This window comes from Bos javanicus, chromosome 1 (assembly GCF_032452875.1).
Source record: "Bos javanicus breed banteng chromosome 1, ARS-OSU_banteng_1.0, whole genome shotgun sequence".
Classification (NCBI taxonomy): domain Eukaryota; kingdom Metazoa; phylum Chordata; class Mammalia; order Artiodactyla; family Bovidae; genus Bos; species Bos javanicus.
Window position 1 is genome coordinate 43400147 of NC_083868.1, and position 18091 is coordinate 43418237.

At 41.1% G+C, this 18091-nt stretch overlaps 1 protein-coding gene across 13 annotated transcripts in view; it reads left to right on the forward strand.

Moving 5' to 3' along the window:
• The window catches only part of ST3GAL6 (ST3 beta-galactoside alpha-2,3-sialyltransferase 6), a 135138-nt gene that overhangs the window by 104894 nt on the left and 12153 nt on the right, over window positions 1–18091 (forward strand). For 10 of the 13 annotated variants that reach the window (XM_061439674.1, XM_061439559.1, XM_061439769.1 and 7 more), the window contains 4 exons: window positions 9029–9124; window positions 12352–12538; window positions 12641–12778; window positions 16848–17000. In XM_061439674.1, the coding sequence (XP_061295658.1) occupies window positions 9029–9124; window positions 12352–12538; window positions 12641–12778; window positions 16848–17000 (574 nt within the window). Of the gene's footprint in view, window positions 1–3067; window positions 3271–9028; window positions 9125–12351; window positions 12539–12640; window positions 12779–14498; window positions 14633–16847; window positions 17001–18091 lie in introns of those variants that run through there. The other 3 variants (XM_061440044.1, XM_061440211.1, XM_061440010.1) reach the window with 3 other exon arrangements.

The following is an 18091-nucleotide window of genomic DNA, read 5'->3' on the forward strand; positions in this document are numbered from 1 at the left end:
TCACATATTTGTATGACTGCATTTACTGTACATGACTACCATTTCCAGGTGGTGCACTGGTAAAGAGTCCGCCTGCCAATACAGGAGATGCAAAGAGATGAGGGTTTGATCCCTGGGTTGGGAAGATCCCCTGAATAGGAAATGGCAACCCATTCCAGTATTCTTGCCTGGAAAATTCCATGGACAGAGGAGCCTGACAGGCTACAGTCCATGGGGTTGCAAAGAGTTGGACACAACTGAGCTCAAGACATGTCAACATGTCTACTGTACAGGAAATGGGCAGAATAAGCAAATCAATTGTAGATAGAAAGTAGATTAGTTGAGCCACTGACAAGGGTGAGTGACCCCTACCGGCTATGGGGTGTCTTTGTGGGGAGGTGAAAATGTTCTGGGTTGGATAATGGTGATTGTGGCACAGCTTTGTTAATATGCTAAAAACCTGCTGAATTTTATTATTTAAAAGGGTGAGTTTTGTGGCATGTGAATTATATTTCAATTAAAAAAAGTTTTAAAAAGGAGAGATGGTTGAGATATCCTCTAGATTCCTTTCCAGCTGCTTTGTTCAGAGGGCACAGTGATGCCCCAATTAGAACAAATGTTTAGGAATAACACACTCTAGTTCTCTTGCCATATTTGCCCTGTGCTGTCACTGTTGATTTCTCAGGACTCAAGCTCCTCATTATTCTTCAAAGCACAGCGTGTGCAGGGTGGCTATATATATATATTTTTTTTCCCATGAATGTCAGTAATTGAAGATATTTTAAGGGAATTACATCACAAAGAAGCAATACTTAGAATGTGCCCATGAAATGAGGTCCTGACCCTTCCTGGCTATCTGTGGAGCTCCTTAGCACTCGCTTGAACCCTGGCCTTGAGGGCTGTTCCCTTTTCCTCAGTGGGAGTGCCTCCTTCCACAGCCAGAGCGGTGGAAACCCTGAATTACAGAATCTTAGCCCTCACTTAAAGTACATGAGCCAGCTCTCCACTCCCAACCATCACCATCGCATTCTGCAACCATGCCAGATTCTGCAAAGAGTGCCTGAGTCCTGCACAGGTGGTTATAGAATAATTCAATATAAATATCTCACTTAATGGAAGCACTGTGTTAAGTCAGTTGCTTGTTAAACGGATGGGGGATTTGTGAAAGTTTCCTAGTTGCTCAGTCAAGCAAAATGAATTATGTCAGCATCAGCAGAGCTGGGTTAGATTGGCAGTCAGCCAGGACAGGAGCATAGCCTTTGACAACTTAAGATGTCAGCGGTGTATTTATTAAAAAACAAAACAAACAAACAAACAAAAAAAACAAGCTCTATAAGAAATATCAATGTCTGCTTCACTACTCTGGACATCTTCCAGTCTCACAGTATCTTTACATGGCAGCATTTTCAGCCAGGAGGAAGACTTGAGACTGAGGGGAGGTTGATATTCTGCTTTAACAAAGTGAACCATACATGGCAAAGAGAAACATAAGTGTGTTTTATAGCAGCTACTGTGGTCAGATGTTGGATAGAGAGAGATACAGAAACCATGGTATACATGCTAGGGGTAATGGCTCCATGCAACGTAGATCAGCAACATTCCAGACCTCAGTAAGGGGGCTTCCCTGGTGCACTAGTGGTAAAGAATCTGCCTACCAATGCTGGAGGTGCAGGAGATGTGGGTTCAGTCCCTGGATAGGGAAGATCCCCTGGAGGAGGAAATGGCAACCCACTCCAGTGTTCTTGCCTGGAAAATTCCATGGATAGAGAAGTCTGGTGGGCTACATCCATGGGGTCATGAAGAGTTGGGCTTGACTGAGAGACTGAGCATGCACACAGACCTCAGTGATTTCCTTACTTCATAAAGGCATACTGAGACCCAAGAGGTTCCATCACAAGACCAGGGTCCCAAAGATGCTGACTGAGGGGCCAGAGCTAGCAGTGAGCGGTCCGTTGCACAGGGTTTTAGAATCTTCAGGCTTGCAAGTGACACTCTTCCTAAGAGTGATCTAAACTCAGCGGATGTTTATTATATCCCATATCTAAAGATGTGTGGGTTCAGGTCCACAGATCTGTGGATCCGGCTCATAGGGCAGCCACGTATGGCTGCACACACTGGATTGCACGAACCCGGGGGTGCCGATGTGCACATGGAGTTGTCTGGATGGTACCTGTGTATTTGGACTGTGTACCACCTTACATCTGTGTGGACTGGCTCTGGTTACAGGATTGAATTTGTGGCTCAGTGATGTCAGGGCAGCTTCTTGGTGGTTCTCTCTATCTTTTTATCTCAGGTTTGAGATGACTACAGCTGCTCTAGCCTTGTCATCATGTGTCAGTATCTAAGCGGAAAGGAAGGGATGGCTAAAATGAAAGTGTTCTGTTCAAACCGTTCTCTTCCTAGGGGTAAAGGGTTTCCCAGAACATCTAACAGATTTCCCTAATATCTGATTGCCCAGGGATGGGTCACATGGCCACGTCTAAACCAACCTTGGCACAAGAATATACTCACCCCTGTTAGACTTGTGAAAGCAAGGTTCTGCCAGCAGGCACAGGGGTAATGGGAAGATGACAAGTGGGATCTGCCAAAGATTGTTACATTGAAGATGGAATGATACATTTTAATATATATGATGCTGCTGAAGGGACAAATGAATATCGAAAACCATTTAGAAAAGACAGATCATAGATCACTGGAAGTGGACAGTTCAAATTTATTTCCCCTATATTGATAGCTGATGTTTCACTGCATAAGTTAGTAACTTTTCTGGATTTGCCTGACTGAAAAATATGTCTTTTACCTACAGGAAGTGTAAGCTCTTACCATTACTATCTCAGCAGTTTTCTAGATTTTTCATTAACAGGTTCAGGCAGTCCAGAATTATTTTGTTTTCTGGGTAAGCATTTTGAGGCACATGGATTTCTCTGTTTCCAGGATAGAGGAAGGAAGAACAGATATCTGTTTCTCCAGATACAAAGTCATGCTTAAAGTGACAACCAAAGCAGTTTCTAAAATGTACAACTTGTGAATCAGGAAATTTCAGATTAGAGGATGCAGAAATATAAATGATACTATTCTTGCCCTTTAGGGATTCACAGTTCACTGCAGCTGTTTGTGCATGGTGTGCTCAGTTGTGTCCGACTCTGCGGCCCCAAGGACTGCAGCCCGCCAGGCTTCTCTGGCCATGGAATTCTCCAGGCAAGAATACTGGAGTGCATTGCCATTTCCTCCTCCAGAATCTTCCTGACCCAGGGATTGACCCGCCATCTCTTGCATCTCCTGCATTGGCAGGTGGATTTTTTAACTACTCGCACAACCTGGGAAGCCTGTGTTAATTAAATAGCGTAAAGTTAATAGAGTCTCCCAAAGGTCACTGAAAATTATTGATTCATGCCTCGGAAACAAGGGAAGCCAGGAGCCCAGGCCAGGGGATGAAGCCATGGAGAGGGCGAACCACTCCTTTGATAACATGAGGGTACCTTCTGGGGAGAGAGGGAAGCGGGGAGTAACAAGGTGTGTGGTTCAGACTGTATCTGTTCCATTGTGCATTTCCTAGTGTCACGGGAGCATTGTGAGTCACCGCTGCAGAGAAGATGTTATTGCCAAAGAGAAGTCTTAGGCACATCCCTAATGAAGTTTCTAGTGTTATATTTGATATGATATTAAAAAAAAAAAGTGTTGATCTTTGCTGTATCCCTTGCTGGGAGGAAAAGGAAAATTCCATTGATAAGGTTTGCTTTTAAAGACATCAGTAAACTATTCCCATGGTGAAGGACCTTCCCCCATTCCACCTGCCCTCTGCAAAGCCAACAGAGAAGAAAACAGTGAAATTTCTAAAATGTGTGACCTTGGCAGTATAAAGCATCTTTGTAACTGGAGTTCTCTTGGGTGAGGTAGTGTCCATATGATTTGTTTCCATTTTTCCCAAGTGGGAAGAGGCTGAGATGATTGGGTAGCAGAAATGACTGGGGAGGGGAGTGGCTTGCAGCCTTCTTTGAAGGAAAGAGGGTTGGTCTAGATGCCATAAATTATAGATATTCTTCCTTCACCTCTCCACACAGGTGACCTCATAGGAACAGAGCGGTTATTCCAATCCTGTCCATTCCTAGCCACTCCCTCCCCGGTGCCCGGCCTTGCTTAGTGTTCTGATGGGGAGGTGAAGCCAGTGTCTGGAGTTTCAGCATCTCACTTGCATTACTGGCCCTGAGGTTACAGAAGGAAAAGCCATGCAAGCTGTGTGTGTAGGAGCTGCTCCCTGCCATGGAGCCCTCATGGGCTAGATCTGCCGGGGAGGATGGCCACAGACCCAGAGAGGACAGGGTTGACCAGGGAGCAATCCCATCTTCTCCAGGCCACCTAGCTGCAGACCACTGTGGACAGAGTGGTTTCCTGGGATTGGGGTTTATGTCAAACGTGTATATTAGAGCAACTAGAAATGTTATTTTAATAGTTGAAGGCAAGCAGATTTAGAAAAGAAACACGTCTAGAAAGTTTAAGGTGTAAAACCATCAAATAGAAATAGATGAACTAAACAAATTCTAAATTAAAAAGGTACATTTACATGTATAGGAATGTGTATCTTGTCTCTTGTTAACCCAACAGGGCCAATGCCTGGCTCCTTTCAGTAGTTCCTGTACTGCTGTGTTCTCTGTGTTTAAGAATTCTACAGCGTTTATGCAACTTTGCTACTTATTAGTTTCCTAAAGCCCTTAGGATCTGGAGTTCATCTGGTCTGCTGATTTCATGGTACTTAGAGAAGCAGTTTTTTCCTCATAGTTCCACGTCATGAGGGCCCTGCAAGGACAATCTCAATAGCCTTACCCTCTGTAGTTTTGTCCCTTGGAGAAGAAGGACATTATCTTTTGTCATTTCTCTAGGCCTAGCCGAGTGGTGGTGAGAGCTTGGAGCTGGATGGGCCAGGCCATGGTTTTTTGTTTGTCGGTTTGTTTTTAATTAGTTTTTATTGGAGTGTAGTTGATTTACAATGTTGTTAGTTTCAGGTGTTCAGCAGCGTGAATCAGTTCTACATATATCCTCTGTTTTTAGATTCTGTTCCCATATAGGCCACTGAAGAGTGTTGAGTAGAGCTCCCTGTGCTATATGGTAGGCCCTTGTTGCTTATACGCTGTTGCAGTTCAGTCTCTAAGTCATGTCTGACTCTCTTGCTCCCAATATTTCCCCCTTCTGTCCATAGTTTGTTTTCTGCATCTATGGCTCTATTTCTGTTTTGTAAATAGGTTCATTTGTACCATTTCTTTAGATTCCATATATATGAGCCATCATCTGGTATTTGTCTTATACTGACTTACTTCACTCAGTAGGCAATCTCTAGGTCCATCCATGATGCCACAAATGGAATTCTTTCTTTTTTTTTTTGGTTGACTAAAATTCCATTGTATATATGCACCATATTGTCTTTATCCATTTCGCTGCTGATGGACATTTAGGTTGCTTCCATATCCTTGCTCTTGTACACAGTGCTGCATTGGGGTGCACGTATCTTTTCAAATTACGGTTTTCTCCAGATTTATGCCCAAGAGTGGCACTGCTGAACCATAACAGTAGCTCTATTTTTAGTTTTTTAAGAAACCTCCATACTGTTTTCCATAGTATGTATCAATTTATGTGCCCACCAACAGAGTAAGAGGGTTCCCTTTTGTCCATATCCTCTCCAGCATTCATTGTAGATATTTTGACGACGGCCATTGTGGCTGGTGTGAGGCGATACCTCACTGTAGCTCTGATCCTTTCTCTACTAATTAGTGATCTTTAGTATCGTCTCATGTGCCTGTTTGCCTTCTGTGTGTCTTCTTTGGAGAAATGTCTATTTAAGTCTTTTGCCCATTGTTTGGGTCTTTTTTTGTTTGTTTTTTGATATTGGGCTGCATGAACTGTTTGTGTATTTTGGAGATTAATCCTTGTCTTTTTGTTTTCTTCATGGTTTCTTTGCTGCACAGAAACTTTTAATTTTAATTAGGTCCCGTTTGTGTGTTTTTGTTTTCATTACTTTAGGAGGTGGATCAAAAAAGATATTGCTGTGATTTATGTCAATGAGTGCTTTGCCTATGTTTTCCTCTAAAAATTTTATAGTACTGGCTCTTACAATTATGTCTTTAATCCATTTTGAGTTTATTTTTATGCATGGTATGGTGTTAGGAAATGTTCTAATTTCATTATTTTACGTGTAGCTGTCCTGTTTTCTCTATACCACTTATTTCTTCTTTGTAATAGATTAGCTGACTATAGGTGCATGGGTTTATCTCTGGGCCTTCTATACCATTTCATTGGCCTATATTTCTGTTTTTGTGCCAATACCATACTGTTTTGGTTTTTTGGTTACTATAGTGTTTTAGTATAGTCTGAAGTCAGGGAGCCGTATTTCTGCAGCTCTTATTTTTCTTTCTCAATATTGCTTTGGCTATCTTGAGAAAAAAGAATGAAACTGGAGTGGTCAACCTCCACATGAAAAGCACGTGAAAAGATACTCAACATCACTCATTATTAGAGAAATGCAAATCAAAACCACAGTGTGTTATCATCTCATGCTGGTCAGAATGGCTTTCATCAAAAAGTCTATAAACAATAAATGCTGGAGAGGATGTGGAGAAAAGGGAACATTCTTACACTGTTGGTGGGAATGCAAACTGGTATAGCTAGTATGGAAAACAGTGTGGAGATTCCTTAAAAAGCTGAGAATAGAACTGCCACATGACCCAGCAAACCCACCCCTGGACATATACCCCGAGGAAACCAGAATTGAAAGAGACACATGTACTCCAATGTTCATTAAGGAAAGGAAAGGAAAGTGAAGTCCCTCAGTCGTGTCCGACTCTTTGCGACCCCATGGACTGTAACCTACTAGGCTCCTCTGTCCATGGGATTTTCCAGGCAATAGTACTAGAATGGGTTGCCATTTCCTTCTCCAGTGGATCTTCCTGACCCAGAGATGGAACCCAGGTCTCCCGCATTGTAGACAGACGCTTTACCGTCTGAGCCCCCAGGGAAGTCCAAATGTTCATTGCAGTACTGTTTACTATAGCTGGTATGTGGAAGCAAGCTAGATGTCCATTGGCAGATGAGTGCATAAGGAAGTTGTGGTGCATATACACAGTGGAGTATTACTCAGCTGTAAGAAGGAATGCATTTGAGTCAGTTCTAATGAGGTGGATGAAACTGGAGCCTATTATACAAAGTGAAGTGAGTCAGAAAGAGAAAAACAAATACTGTATATTAATGCATATATATGGAATCTAAAAAGATGATAATGATGATCCTACATGCAGGGCAGCAAAAGAGACACAGATGTAAAGAACAGACTTTTGGACTCTATGGGAGAAGGTGAGAGTGGGATGACCTGAGAGAAATAGCATTGAAACATGTATATTAACATATGTAAAATAGATGACCAGTGCAAGTTTGATGCATGAAGCAGGGCACCCAAAGCCAGTGCTCTGGGACAACCCAGAGGGATAGGGTAAGGAGGGAGGTGGGAGGGGAGTTCAGGATAGAGGCCACATGTATATCCATGGCTGGTTCATGTTGATGTATGGCAAAAACCATCAAAATATTGTAATTACACTCCAATTAAATATCTGTTTTCCAAAAGATTGCTTTGGCTATTTAGGGTCTTTTGTGTTTCCATACAAATTGTAAAACATTTTTGTTCTAATTCTGTGAAAAATGCTATTGGTAATTTGATAGGGACTGCATTGAATCTGTAGATTACTTTAGGTAGTGTAGTCATTTGCACAATATTGATTCTTCCAATCCAAGAACATGGCATATCCATCTGTGTGTGTCATCTTTGGTTTCCTTCATCAGAATCTTGTAGTTTTCTGGGCACAGGTCTTTATTTCTTTAGGTAGGTTTATTCCTAGGTAATTTATTCTTTTTGATGTGATGGTAAATGGGATTTTTTCCCCTTAATTTCTCTTTTCTGATTTTTCACTGTTAGTGTATAGAAATGCAAGAGATTTCTGCATGGTAATTTTGTATCTTTCAACTTGATCAGATTCATTAATGAGCTCTAGTAGTTTTTTGGTAGCATCTTTAGGATGTCCTATGTATAGTATCATGTCATCTGCAAGCAGTGATAGTTTTACTTCTTTTTCAATTTACATTCCTTTTATTTCTTTTTCTTCTCTGATTTCTGTGGCTAGGACTTCCAAAGCTATATTAATAGCTTTGTGTGGACATTCTTGTCTTGTTCCTGATCCTAGAGGAAATGCTTTCAGCTTTTTCTTTCTACCGTTGAGAATGATGTTTGCTGTGGGTTTGTCATATATGGCCTTTATTATGTTGAAGGCTAGGTCCTGTTGGCTGAGAGCTGAACAGTAGATGATCCACTGGCTGAGGCTAATACCTGCCAGCAACAGGAAGTTCCACCACATGTCCTATTTTAAAGCTCTTTGGCAGGAATACAGAGTAAACTTTTCATTTGTATACTGGCTAAGCTTTAAGGACCAGTACCTGTTTGGGGAACTGAAGTGAGCATGGGCGGATACAAAGAAGTCACACTTTGCCCACCAGGTTCTATACTGTCTGTCTCCACACTTATAATACATAGCCATAATTCAAAGCTGGCATCTCAGGGGAATGGGTAACGCTGATGGAAAATACATACACTTCTAGTATAGAACACACTTGTATCAATATTAACATGGAGAATCTTATGTTGAGGCATATTTTTGTAGTCCAGAGGCCTGGACTCAATCCTAATTCTACCTCTTTGGAGTATGACTTTGAAATGTTACCTGAACACTTTTTAAAAAATCTTTTCTTCTGTAAAATGGAAATATCAGTCTTACTTATCTCCATGGGTGGTTATGAGAAGCATAATGAAGGGATGTATGTGAACTGATAAGCATTAATAGTTGCTAACAATGATATAGTTCCTATGGAACGTGATTTCTTGAGTCTTACTATATCCCTAGACCTGTGAGTTACAATTGATTCTTTTTCTGGGTTCCTCAAAGTATGAACAGGTTGTTGGAATCAGCCAGTTTTGTAAAAGATGTCTCAAGCTCTCACTTGTCTATTTGTTCAACAGTGTGCCATGTAAGAAGTGTGTGGTGGTTGGTAATGGAGGAATTTTGAAGAATAAGACATTAGGAGAAAAAATTGACTCCTATGATGTAATAATAAGGTAAATATATTTTCTATTTGCTAACACAGAACTGTTTTAAAAGAACATAGTTTCCTGCTTTAGTATGACCTTTTTAAAAGGAAGTGGAGTTGCTTTAGTATGCTTAAGTACAGTACATATTACTCAAGTTGTTGGCTGGAGTAGACTTCGATTTCAGGTCATTCATTTAGCAAATATTTATGAAATCCCCTGAACATTCTGGGCACAGGTCTAGCCCCAGGGAGCTATTGCAGTGAATAAAAATAATGTTCTTCCTCCCTGTGAAGCTTACATTCTAATGGGAAGAAGAAAACAGTAATTAAGAAAAGAAATATAATAAATGTCATGTAAACAATCAAAACAGTTAAATCATCAAGAATGAATGAATGGTTGTTTTTGAATGGATGGCAGTGCTGAGGCAGAGACATCTTAAACTAGACCTAAGTGGCCATATGAAGACTAGGGAAGAGCAATACAGGCAGAGAAAATGCTGGCTGAAGGTCCTCCGGAAGGCATGACGCTGGGTTTGAGAGCAGCAAAAAGAAAACCAGTGAGGTTGGAAGGCAGCAGACTGGGGAGAGGGGTGCAATTGGCAGCTGAAGATGTAGTTAAGGAGTGGGCTTTGTAGGATTTTGTCAACTTGGATTTGGACTCGTGTTTAAGTATAACAGAAAAGTTTTGAAAATCATTCAGCAAGAATGCAACTCTATCTGGTTATGTCTTTTTTTTTTTTAATTGTATTTATTTATGACTGCACTGGGTCCTTGTTGCTGCACGCAGGCTTTTTCTAGTTGCAGTGAGCAGGGCCTGCTCTCTAGTTGCGCTGCATGGGTTTCTCATTGAGATGGCTTCTCTTGTTGTGGAGCACAGGCTCTAAAGTGTGCGGGTTTAGCAGCTGGGACGCATGGGCTTAGTTGCCTCAGGGCATGTGGGATCTTCCAGAGCAGGGATCAAACCTGTGTCCACTGCATTGGCAGGCAGATCCTTAACCACTGGACCACCAGGGAAGCCCTGGTTTTGTCTTTAGAATACCCTGATGGTGGCATGGAGAATAAAACATGAAGGACAAAGGTGAAAATGAAAAGACCAGTTAGGTTGCTGCATTTGGATAGAGAATGGTGGCTTGCAATAGGATTGTCATGGCGGGGACAGAGATAAGGGACTAGATTGAGGCATGTATTAGAGTTACAGTTATCAGGATTTGCTTTTTATTGAATGTGAGCAGAGATGGGAATAAAGGAATGCAGGATACTTCCCAGGTTTTCAGCTTAATAGACTAGCTGGATAGTGGTACCATTCATTGAATTGGGGAAGACTAGGGTAGGAACAGGTTTAGGGGAGAATCAAGATTTTGGTATGAACATACCACGTTTGAGATGCTTATTAGATTTATAGTATATACATCAAGTAGGCAGTTAGATAAAGCGGTTAAATCTTATAAGTTGTATGTAAACCATGGACTGGGTGAGATTTCCCAGGAGCAGACAAAGAGGGCTCAGGACTGAGCTTTGAAGTACTGAAAGGTTGTGAAAGGAGTAAAGGAGCTGGAGAGGATCTGCTACTGAAGTAGGAAGAAAGTCAGGAAAACGTGGTCATAAACGCCAAGCCAGGTGGTCATAAACGCCAAGCCAGCACAGTGTTTTAAGACAGGGAGGTTTCAACCATGACAGATGCTGGTGAGAGGTCCTGTAAGATGAGGACAGAGTTCACATTGGACTGCCAAGTTGAAGCTCACTGATACTCTTGACAGAAGACTTGGAGGCGTGGTGCTGGGGAGAAGCCCAAGTGGAGTGGTTTGAGGGAATGACAGGTGAGAAAGCAGAGAAACTAGTAAACTAGTATAAACAACTCTTTGGAGAAATTTCACTGTGGTGTTGAGACATAAGATGGTCACTGGAGATAATTCCAGACTCCTAAAGGAGATTTTCTGTTTTGTTTCCTTTTATAGATAGGAGATTCTAAAACATTAGTAAACTGATGGAAATGAATAAAGAGATTGGCATGGTAACGAGAGAGGGCATGGGGCCCAGAGCACAGTGTGGTTATCTCTGCAGTGGAAGGGAAAGTTGGGGTTGTGGTCACAGCTACCGAGAGTTCCATAGACCTAGTGGTGTGGTAATGAGAACATTTCCGTCTCTGTTTTCTTGTAGTAAAGGTTGAAGTCAGGTCATTCAGTGTGTATGTGTTGGGAATGGCTATGAACAGTCTTCTGAAGAGTGGGAAAACTTCCTGCTGGGCAATGCATTAGGGTGACCTGGCAGTGCTTGGGCGTTTTGCTGGGTTACAAGTTGCCGAGGGTTTCTGCATAGTATGGTCACCTCATTTTCTGGTGGTTATCCATTTTGAGGAAGCTGTGAAGATTTATCCACAAAACAATGTTCAAGGACTCACAGAATTCTTTGTAATTGTGTAAAATCTGTTTGCCTAGAACCACATCAGGCCCTTGTGGGAAAATGCCACAAGCAAGACATTATGAAAATCATTTCAGGTGTTATTAAGGCTGCTTTATATTACATAGTGCTATAGGGTCAAACAGTATTTGTCTCCTGGGTGACATTATTTTGGCAACAAAGCATTCCTTTTCATACCACACCTTCATGATGTGTCATAAATAGTGCATGTCTAACCTTGGCTTATTTTGAACATCTGCAAATCCAACACTGGATCATTTGTGGTTCATTCACCCCAGCAATAGTTACTCTTGGTTATGCTTAGGTATAAATATAGCAGTTTTGTTGTTCCTTTACTTCAGAGCACATCAATTTTGATGGGTCTTCAAATCACCTTAACTGTGACTCTTGCCTGTTAGTCACTTAGGCACACATCCATGTGCTGCATGATGGTGTAACCCTGGGCACGGAACTTTATCTCTATGGATGTCAGGGCCCTTACCTACAAACACAAGGGGTTTTATCGAGATGTCCTCCAAGGTCTGTTTTGAGTATCCTGGGGTTTTATGTTCCCATTTGTTTCATTTTGTCTTCAGTTTTTCTGGAGGTAAGAATGAACTATTGGTGGCCCTACAGTTAATTTTCAAACACAAATGAATGTTTCTGCCTTTGATCAAGCAGCTGTTTCAGGAAGGGGAGTTATTTCCTTGGCTGTGAAAGACTTGGTGGATTGCCACGTGGCTTTAGAGCCCAGCTACGTGGCTGACGATGTTTGTCTGGCTCTGAAATCTGAGAACTGTGATGGAAATGACCCTGACTGCTCTTGGTCTACATGTCTTGTGTGTTTACTACCCACAGAATGAATAATGGTCCCGTTTTAGGACATGAAGAGGAAGTTGGGAGAAGAACTACCTTCCGACTTTTTTATCCAGAATCTGTTTTTTCAGATCCTAATCACAATGACCCTAATACTACGGTGATTCTCACTGCTTTTAAGCCGCTTGATTTAAAGTGGCTGTGGGAATTGTTGACAGGTGGAAAAATAGTAAGTTGGCAAAATCGATCTGTCTTCTGATTTCCTTTATTTTTTAATATTAAAAAAAAGACAACAACAAATTGTATTTTCTATATTCTTACTTTATTTCAGAGCCCTAATGGTTTTTGGAAGGAGCCAGCCTTAAATCTGATCTATAAACCTTATCAAATCAGAATATTAGATCCTTACATCACCAGAATGGCAGCTTACGAACTGCTTCATTTCCCGAAAGTATTTCCCAAAAATCAGGTATGTATTTTCCTTCACACAGTTTCAAACTAAAGACATTACTGCGGTGGAATAGAGGGTCCCTGGGAGTCTCAGAAACTGGGTGAGAATCACAACTCATGAGGTGACTTCTGAGGGCCACATCTGAGTTAGTGAGATTAGGTTATCTCTGGATTTTATCTGTATGTTGTTCAGGTTGCAAGGAAAACAGCCTTTTAAGTGTAGTGTTTTTCCTGCTCTTGCAGGGCCCTTCTGGGGTCTCCTTTTAGATGTCCAAGTGGCCCATCTCTCATCACCTCCTCTTCACTGCTCTGCAGGGAGGAGTATTAATGGGGGAAGGGGGAGGGGGTGTGTAGTGCTGATGGCCAGGCTGTGTGCAGACAGCAGGATTCTTTAATTCTTTTTAATTACAAGGAATCTCATTGACTTTGACTCTTGTATCCCTGTTTGTCTACATTCCCTAGGAAAAAAGTAGTTTAGATCCATACAGTGACAGGCTGTATTTTTCATTTGAAGCTTGAGTAAAGGTGTAATGTGATATCTCAGCTGAAAGGAGGCTTTCCTTTTTGTAATTGGGGAAAATCCAAAGCAATAAACTTGTATTTTGTTCCTTTTCATTAGCACAATAAAAAATTCTGAAATATTACATGCTTAAACAGCTTTTACAAGGGAATATTTTTTTAAAAAGGAAATCATCCTTTTTTTCTCTGTATAATTCAGATTATCTCCCAAGCTCTTTTGCATTTTTTATATCCTTCTAGACTCTTGTCTGTGCATTTACAAACACAAATACTTTTTTTAAAGTTAATTTTATTGGATATAGTTGCTTTATAATGTTGTGTTAGTTTCTGCTGTACAGCAAAGTGAATCACGTATTCGTATGCCTATATCCCTTTCTTAGACTCCCTTCTCATTTAGGTCACCACAGAGCACTGAGCAGAGCTCCCTTGCTGTACAGTAGGTTCTCATTAGTTATCTCTGCCATACATAGTGCTTCTAGAGTATATATGTCAATCCCGATCTCTCAATTCATCCCATCCCTCCTCTCTCCTTGGCATCTGTAAGTTTATCTGTGTCTCTATTTCTGTATAAGTTCATTATACCATTTTCCCAGAGTCTACGTACAAGCAATATTTTTCTTTCTGAATTCCATCTGTATGACAGTCTCTAGGTCCATCCATGTCTGCAAATGGCACTATTTCATTCCTTTTTACAGCTGAGTAGTATTCCACTGTGTATATGTACCACATTGTCTTTATCCATTTCTGTCAGTGGACATCTAGGCTGCTTCCATGTCCTGGATATTTTAAATAGTGCTGCAATGAACATTGAGGTGCATGTATCTTTTTGAACTACGGTTTTCTCCGGGTATACACCCAGGAGTGAGATTGCTGGGTTATATGGTAGTTCTGTTTTTAGTTTTTTAAGTAATCTGCATACTCCTTCTCCACCGTAGCTGTATCAATTTACATTTCCACCAAAGGTGGGAGGGTTGCCTTTTCTCTGCATCCTCTCCAGCATTTATTGTTTGCATCAACTTTTGTCTATGCAGTTACAAACACAAGCACTTTTTTGGTTGTTGTAATTTGTGATTATACTATATTGTTCTGCTGTTTCTCCTCTCTAACTCTTCCCCTATTTACAGACCTTTAGTTTTCTAGCCAGCTTTTTTTCCTCTATAGGTAATGTAGAAATGCATGTGCTTATAGGGATTTTCTGCACACTTGTGTGATTTCTGTAGGAAAGACACCTGGAAATGGATTTCCGAAGTCAAAAAAGCATAAATATTAAGTCCTGTCTTGCTAATTTTGAGGGGAAAGGACAGCTTCTGAATGTGTATTTTGTGAATTTTCAGCTCTTACTTTCCTAAGTGAGGTAAGATCAGATTTATCCCTTGATTTTTGCTTTAGGTAGTGCACAGGAAGCCTCTGGTCTTTCTTAGAGGTGGTACTAGAACTAGTTGTAAGTGCACTGAAATTCTACTAGGGCAGTGTCCGAGAAGCCAAGTGAGGGGCACAGCTGTATTTCAGAGGTCAACTGTGTCAGATGCCGTCCTGGAAACACAGAGGTCACACTGATGGGAACAAGTATAGGAAGAGGAAGAAAGCCCGATTGAACTGGGTGAAAGAGAAAGAACGTGGGACATGAGTGAATGGAGGCGAATCTTCAATGGAGTTTTGCTAGAAAAGAAAGCAGAGGAATGGCGGGAGACATAGGCTCAAGGAAGGGTTTTGTTGTTGTTGTTATGGCTTTTTAGATAGATATGTTTGTATGCTGAAGGGATGATTCATTAGAAATATTGATGATGAGACAAAGGGGATACTTGTAGAAGCAAAATTGTTGAGAAAAAAGATGGGGTAAAATGGAGCGCATGAGTGGAGAGGCTGGCTATGGGTAGAAACAGGGACAGCTCATCCACATAGGAGGGAACACTGAAAATATGGGTAAAGACAAAGGTAGATTTGGGATTGGGAAGATGATGTAGCTCTTGTCTGATCGATTCTGTTTTCTAAGAAAAATGAGGATTAAACTGGCAGTTTAAAGTAGGAAGGAAGTAGAGCTGTTGGATAGAAAGGTATGAGATTGTCATCTTGCAGAGTAGAAATGGAAGTTTACTGGGGGAGTATAACTGGATTGTTGGACATGACTGAATGCCCACTGGAGGTGGTCATAAATGTAACCTGTGACCAGTCAAGTATGCCGTTTTCTCTGACCTTAACCAGGGTTAAGATTCTGTCAGGGACAATATAGGTTCTGTGGGTGATGGGTGCTAAAGGAAATTGAAGGCCTACATAAGGGAATGACTATAATGGTGAATGGAAAACTCTAAGGTGTGAAGAAAGGAAAGAGTGACCTTGAAATGTGATGGCATCAGTGAGGTGGGATGACTCCTAGGTTTTTAACCCTACCATTAGCTTCCTTTCACAGCAGATGGAGAAGCTGTGGTGGAGTCACTAGTGTCAGGGGTAAAGAAAAACTTAGGTAAAAGGCTGTTAGGCTTTCAGACAAATTTGCTTCCTGGAGTTTACCTGATTTTATTATGCTGCTCTGATTTTTCCTGAAACCATAATAATCATATGTAATGTCCATGGGATCTGTAGGAAACATTTAATCAAAAGAAAATCTCCTTGAATTTTTGTGTTAAAAAAAAAAAAACTTAAGATATATTTTGTTTTCGCTTTTGAAGGCTACCCTATGAGAATTAAAGCTTAGAATGCCAAGACCCTTCAAACATCTATGATAGTACTTTTTAGGATATATGTACATGTGAAGGGGATGTTTGGTTTCTTTTAGTTAAAATTTAAATTTATCAAGTTAAAAACAAAACTGAGTGTGACTTTACTATGTATATACATTTGGAATCTTCATTTTCTAGTCAGATCCTCACCTTGGCAGTTTGTTATTGAAGTTACTCAATTAAAGCCATCTTTCCCTAGAGCTGAATTATCAGCATTATGAAACAGAACTATTTTCTGGCTAAATGATTTGAAGCCTTTTAGCATGATTCCGTGGGCTTCCCTGGTGGCTCAGAGGTTAAAGCGTCTGCCTGGAATTCGGGAGACCTGGGTTTGATCCCTGGGTCAGGAAGATCCCCTGGAGAAGGAAATGGCAACCCACTCCAGTATTCTTGCCTGGAGAATCCCATGGAGGGAGGAGCCTGGTGGGCTACAGTCCATGGGTCGCAAAGAGTCAGACACGACTGAGTGACTTTAGTGAATTAAGTGGTTCTTACATTTCATACATGGGTTTAATATGCTCAGGCTTTGCTTTTTCCACAAGTCGCCGGACTTGATGTGTTTTTTAAACAAGGCGGTACATCCTTTTCCTCAAGCCTTCATCTGATAGGTGTCTTCTGGACTAGTACTGCAGTTAGGTTTTACTTGAAAGACTTTCTAAGATTTCAACCAACACTTTATAGAGTCAGGATATTAACTTGGCACTTGAGCCTTGGGGCATGATGAAGGTTGAACTTAAGTTTTTGTCTCGATGAAATGCTCAGAAGATGCTGTAAGATGGATCACCGAAATAGGCTTTGGAAACAAGTACCTTGTGTGGACTTTTTTCCCTAAATTATCATTTCCTCCCCCAGAAACCCAAACACCCAACCACAGGCATCATTGCCATTACACTGGCATTTCACATATGTCATGAAGTTCATCTTGCTGGCTTTAAGTACAACTTTTCTGACCTCAAGAGCCCTTTGCACTACTACGGGAACGCCACCATGTCTTTGATGAGTGAGGTAAGCTTGTATATTCCGCCATCTCACCCTGTCATTTTACTGAGGGAACAGGTTTTGAGAGGTTGATGGCTTAATAAGGGTTTACAGAGATAGCACGTGCTGAAATCAGGAGTGGGGTCCAGAGTTCGTACTACAGCAGCAGCTCCCAATCTGTTGGCCTCAGACCCTTGGAAGAATCTCATCAAACCGACATAGGGACCAAGCCTTACCTTAGATGCTGTATTTGATGCACGGTTTGAAAAGACAGAAACCTGTTGTTTGAGATATGACAAATTCACCTAAAAGCATGGCCATGATCATGCTAATTATTTTTATGCAGTTTTTCAGTTAAGTAGATGGGAAGGTCTATAACTTTTTAACCTCATGAATGAATCATCATGGTCAGAAAAGTAGTAAACTTTTATACTAGATCATTTTTCTCTTGAATAGGGATTAATAATGGTAGATTTGATCCTTAAATTTTTACTGTGAATGGGAACGAATGTCCTATTTTCCTAATAACTTAGATCAGTGGCACAAGAGATAGGAGTTAAATATGACATGTACATTTTAACATTGAACAATAAATGATTTATTGTTAAGTATATGGATATATCCCATGAAATGAAACCAATCCCCTTAAATCCTCATCCCTAAATACTATGTAAGCTGAATACGTGGAATTATTCAGGTTAGATCTTGTCAATTTGGTTTCTAGATTTACACCATAATTCAGTAGACCAGGGTTGGGTTCTTTACTGGCTCAGAGGTTAAAGCGTCTGCCTGCAACGTGGGAGACCTGGGTTCTATCCCTGGGTCGGGAAGATTCCCTGGAGAAGGAAGTGGCAATCCACTCCAGTATTCTTGCCTGGAGAATCCCAAGGACGGAGGAGCCTGGTGGGCTACAGTCCATGGGGTCACAAAGAGTCGGACACGACTGAGTGACTTCACTTCAGCAGACCAGAAGATGATGTGAGGGAGCCTCTTAAGTGATGGTTTAAGTGGAAAGAGTGGGCTTTTAGGGAAGGCTCTGGCAAAAGAATGAGCAATGAAAAACAATAGACAACAAAAGTTCAAGTCCATGTCACTTGTTACTTGAGTTTTTTTTATAT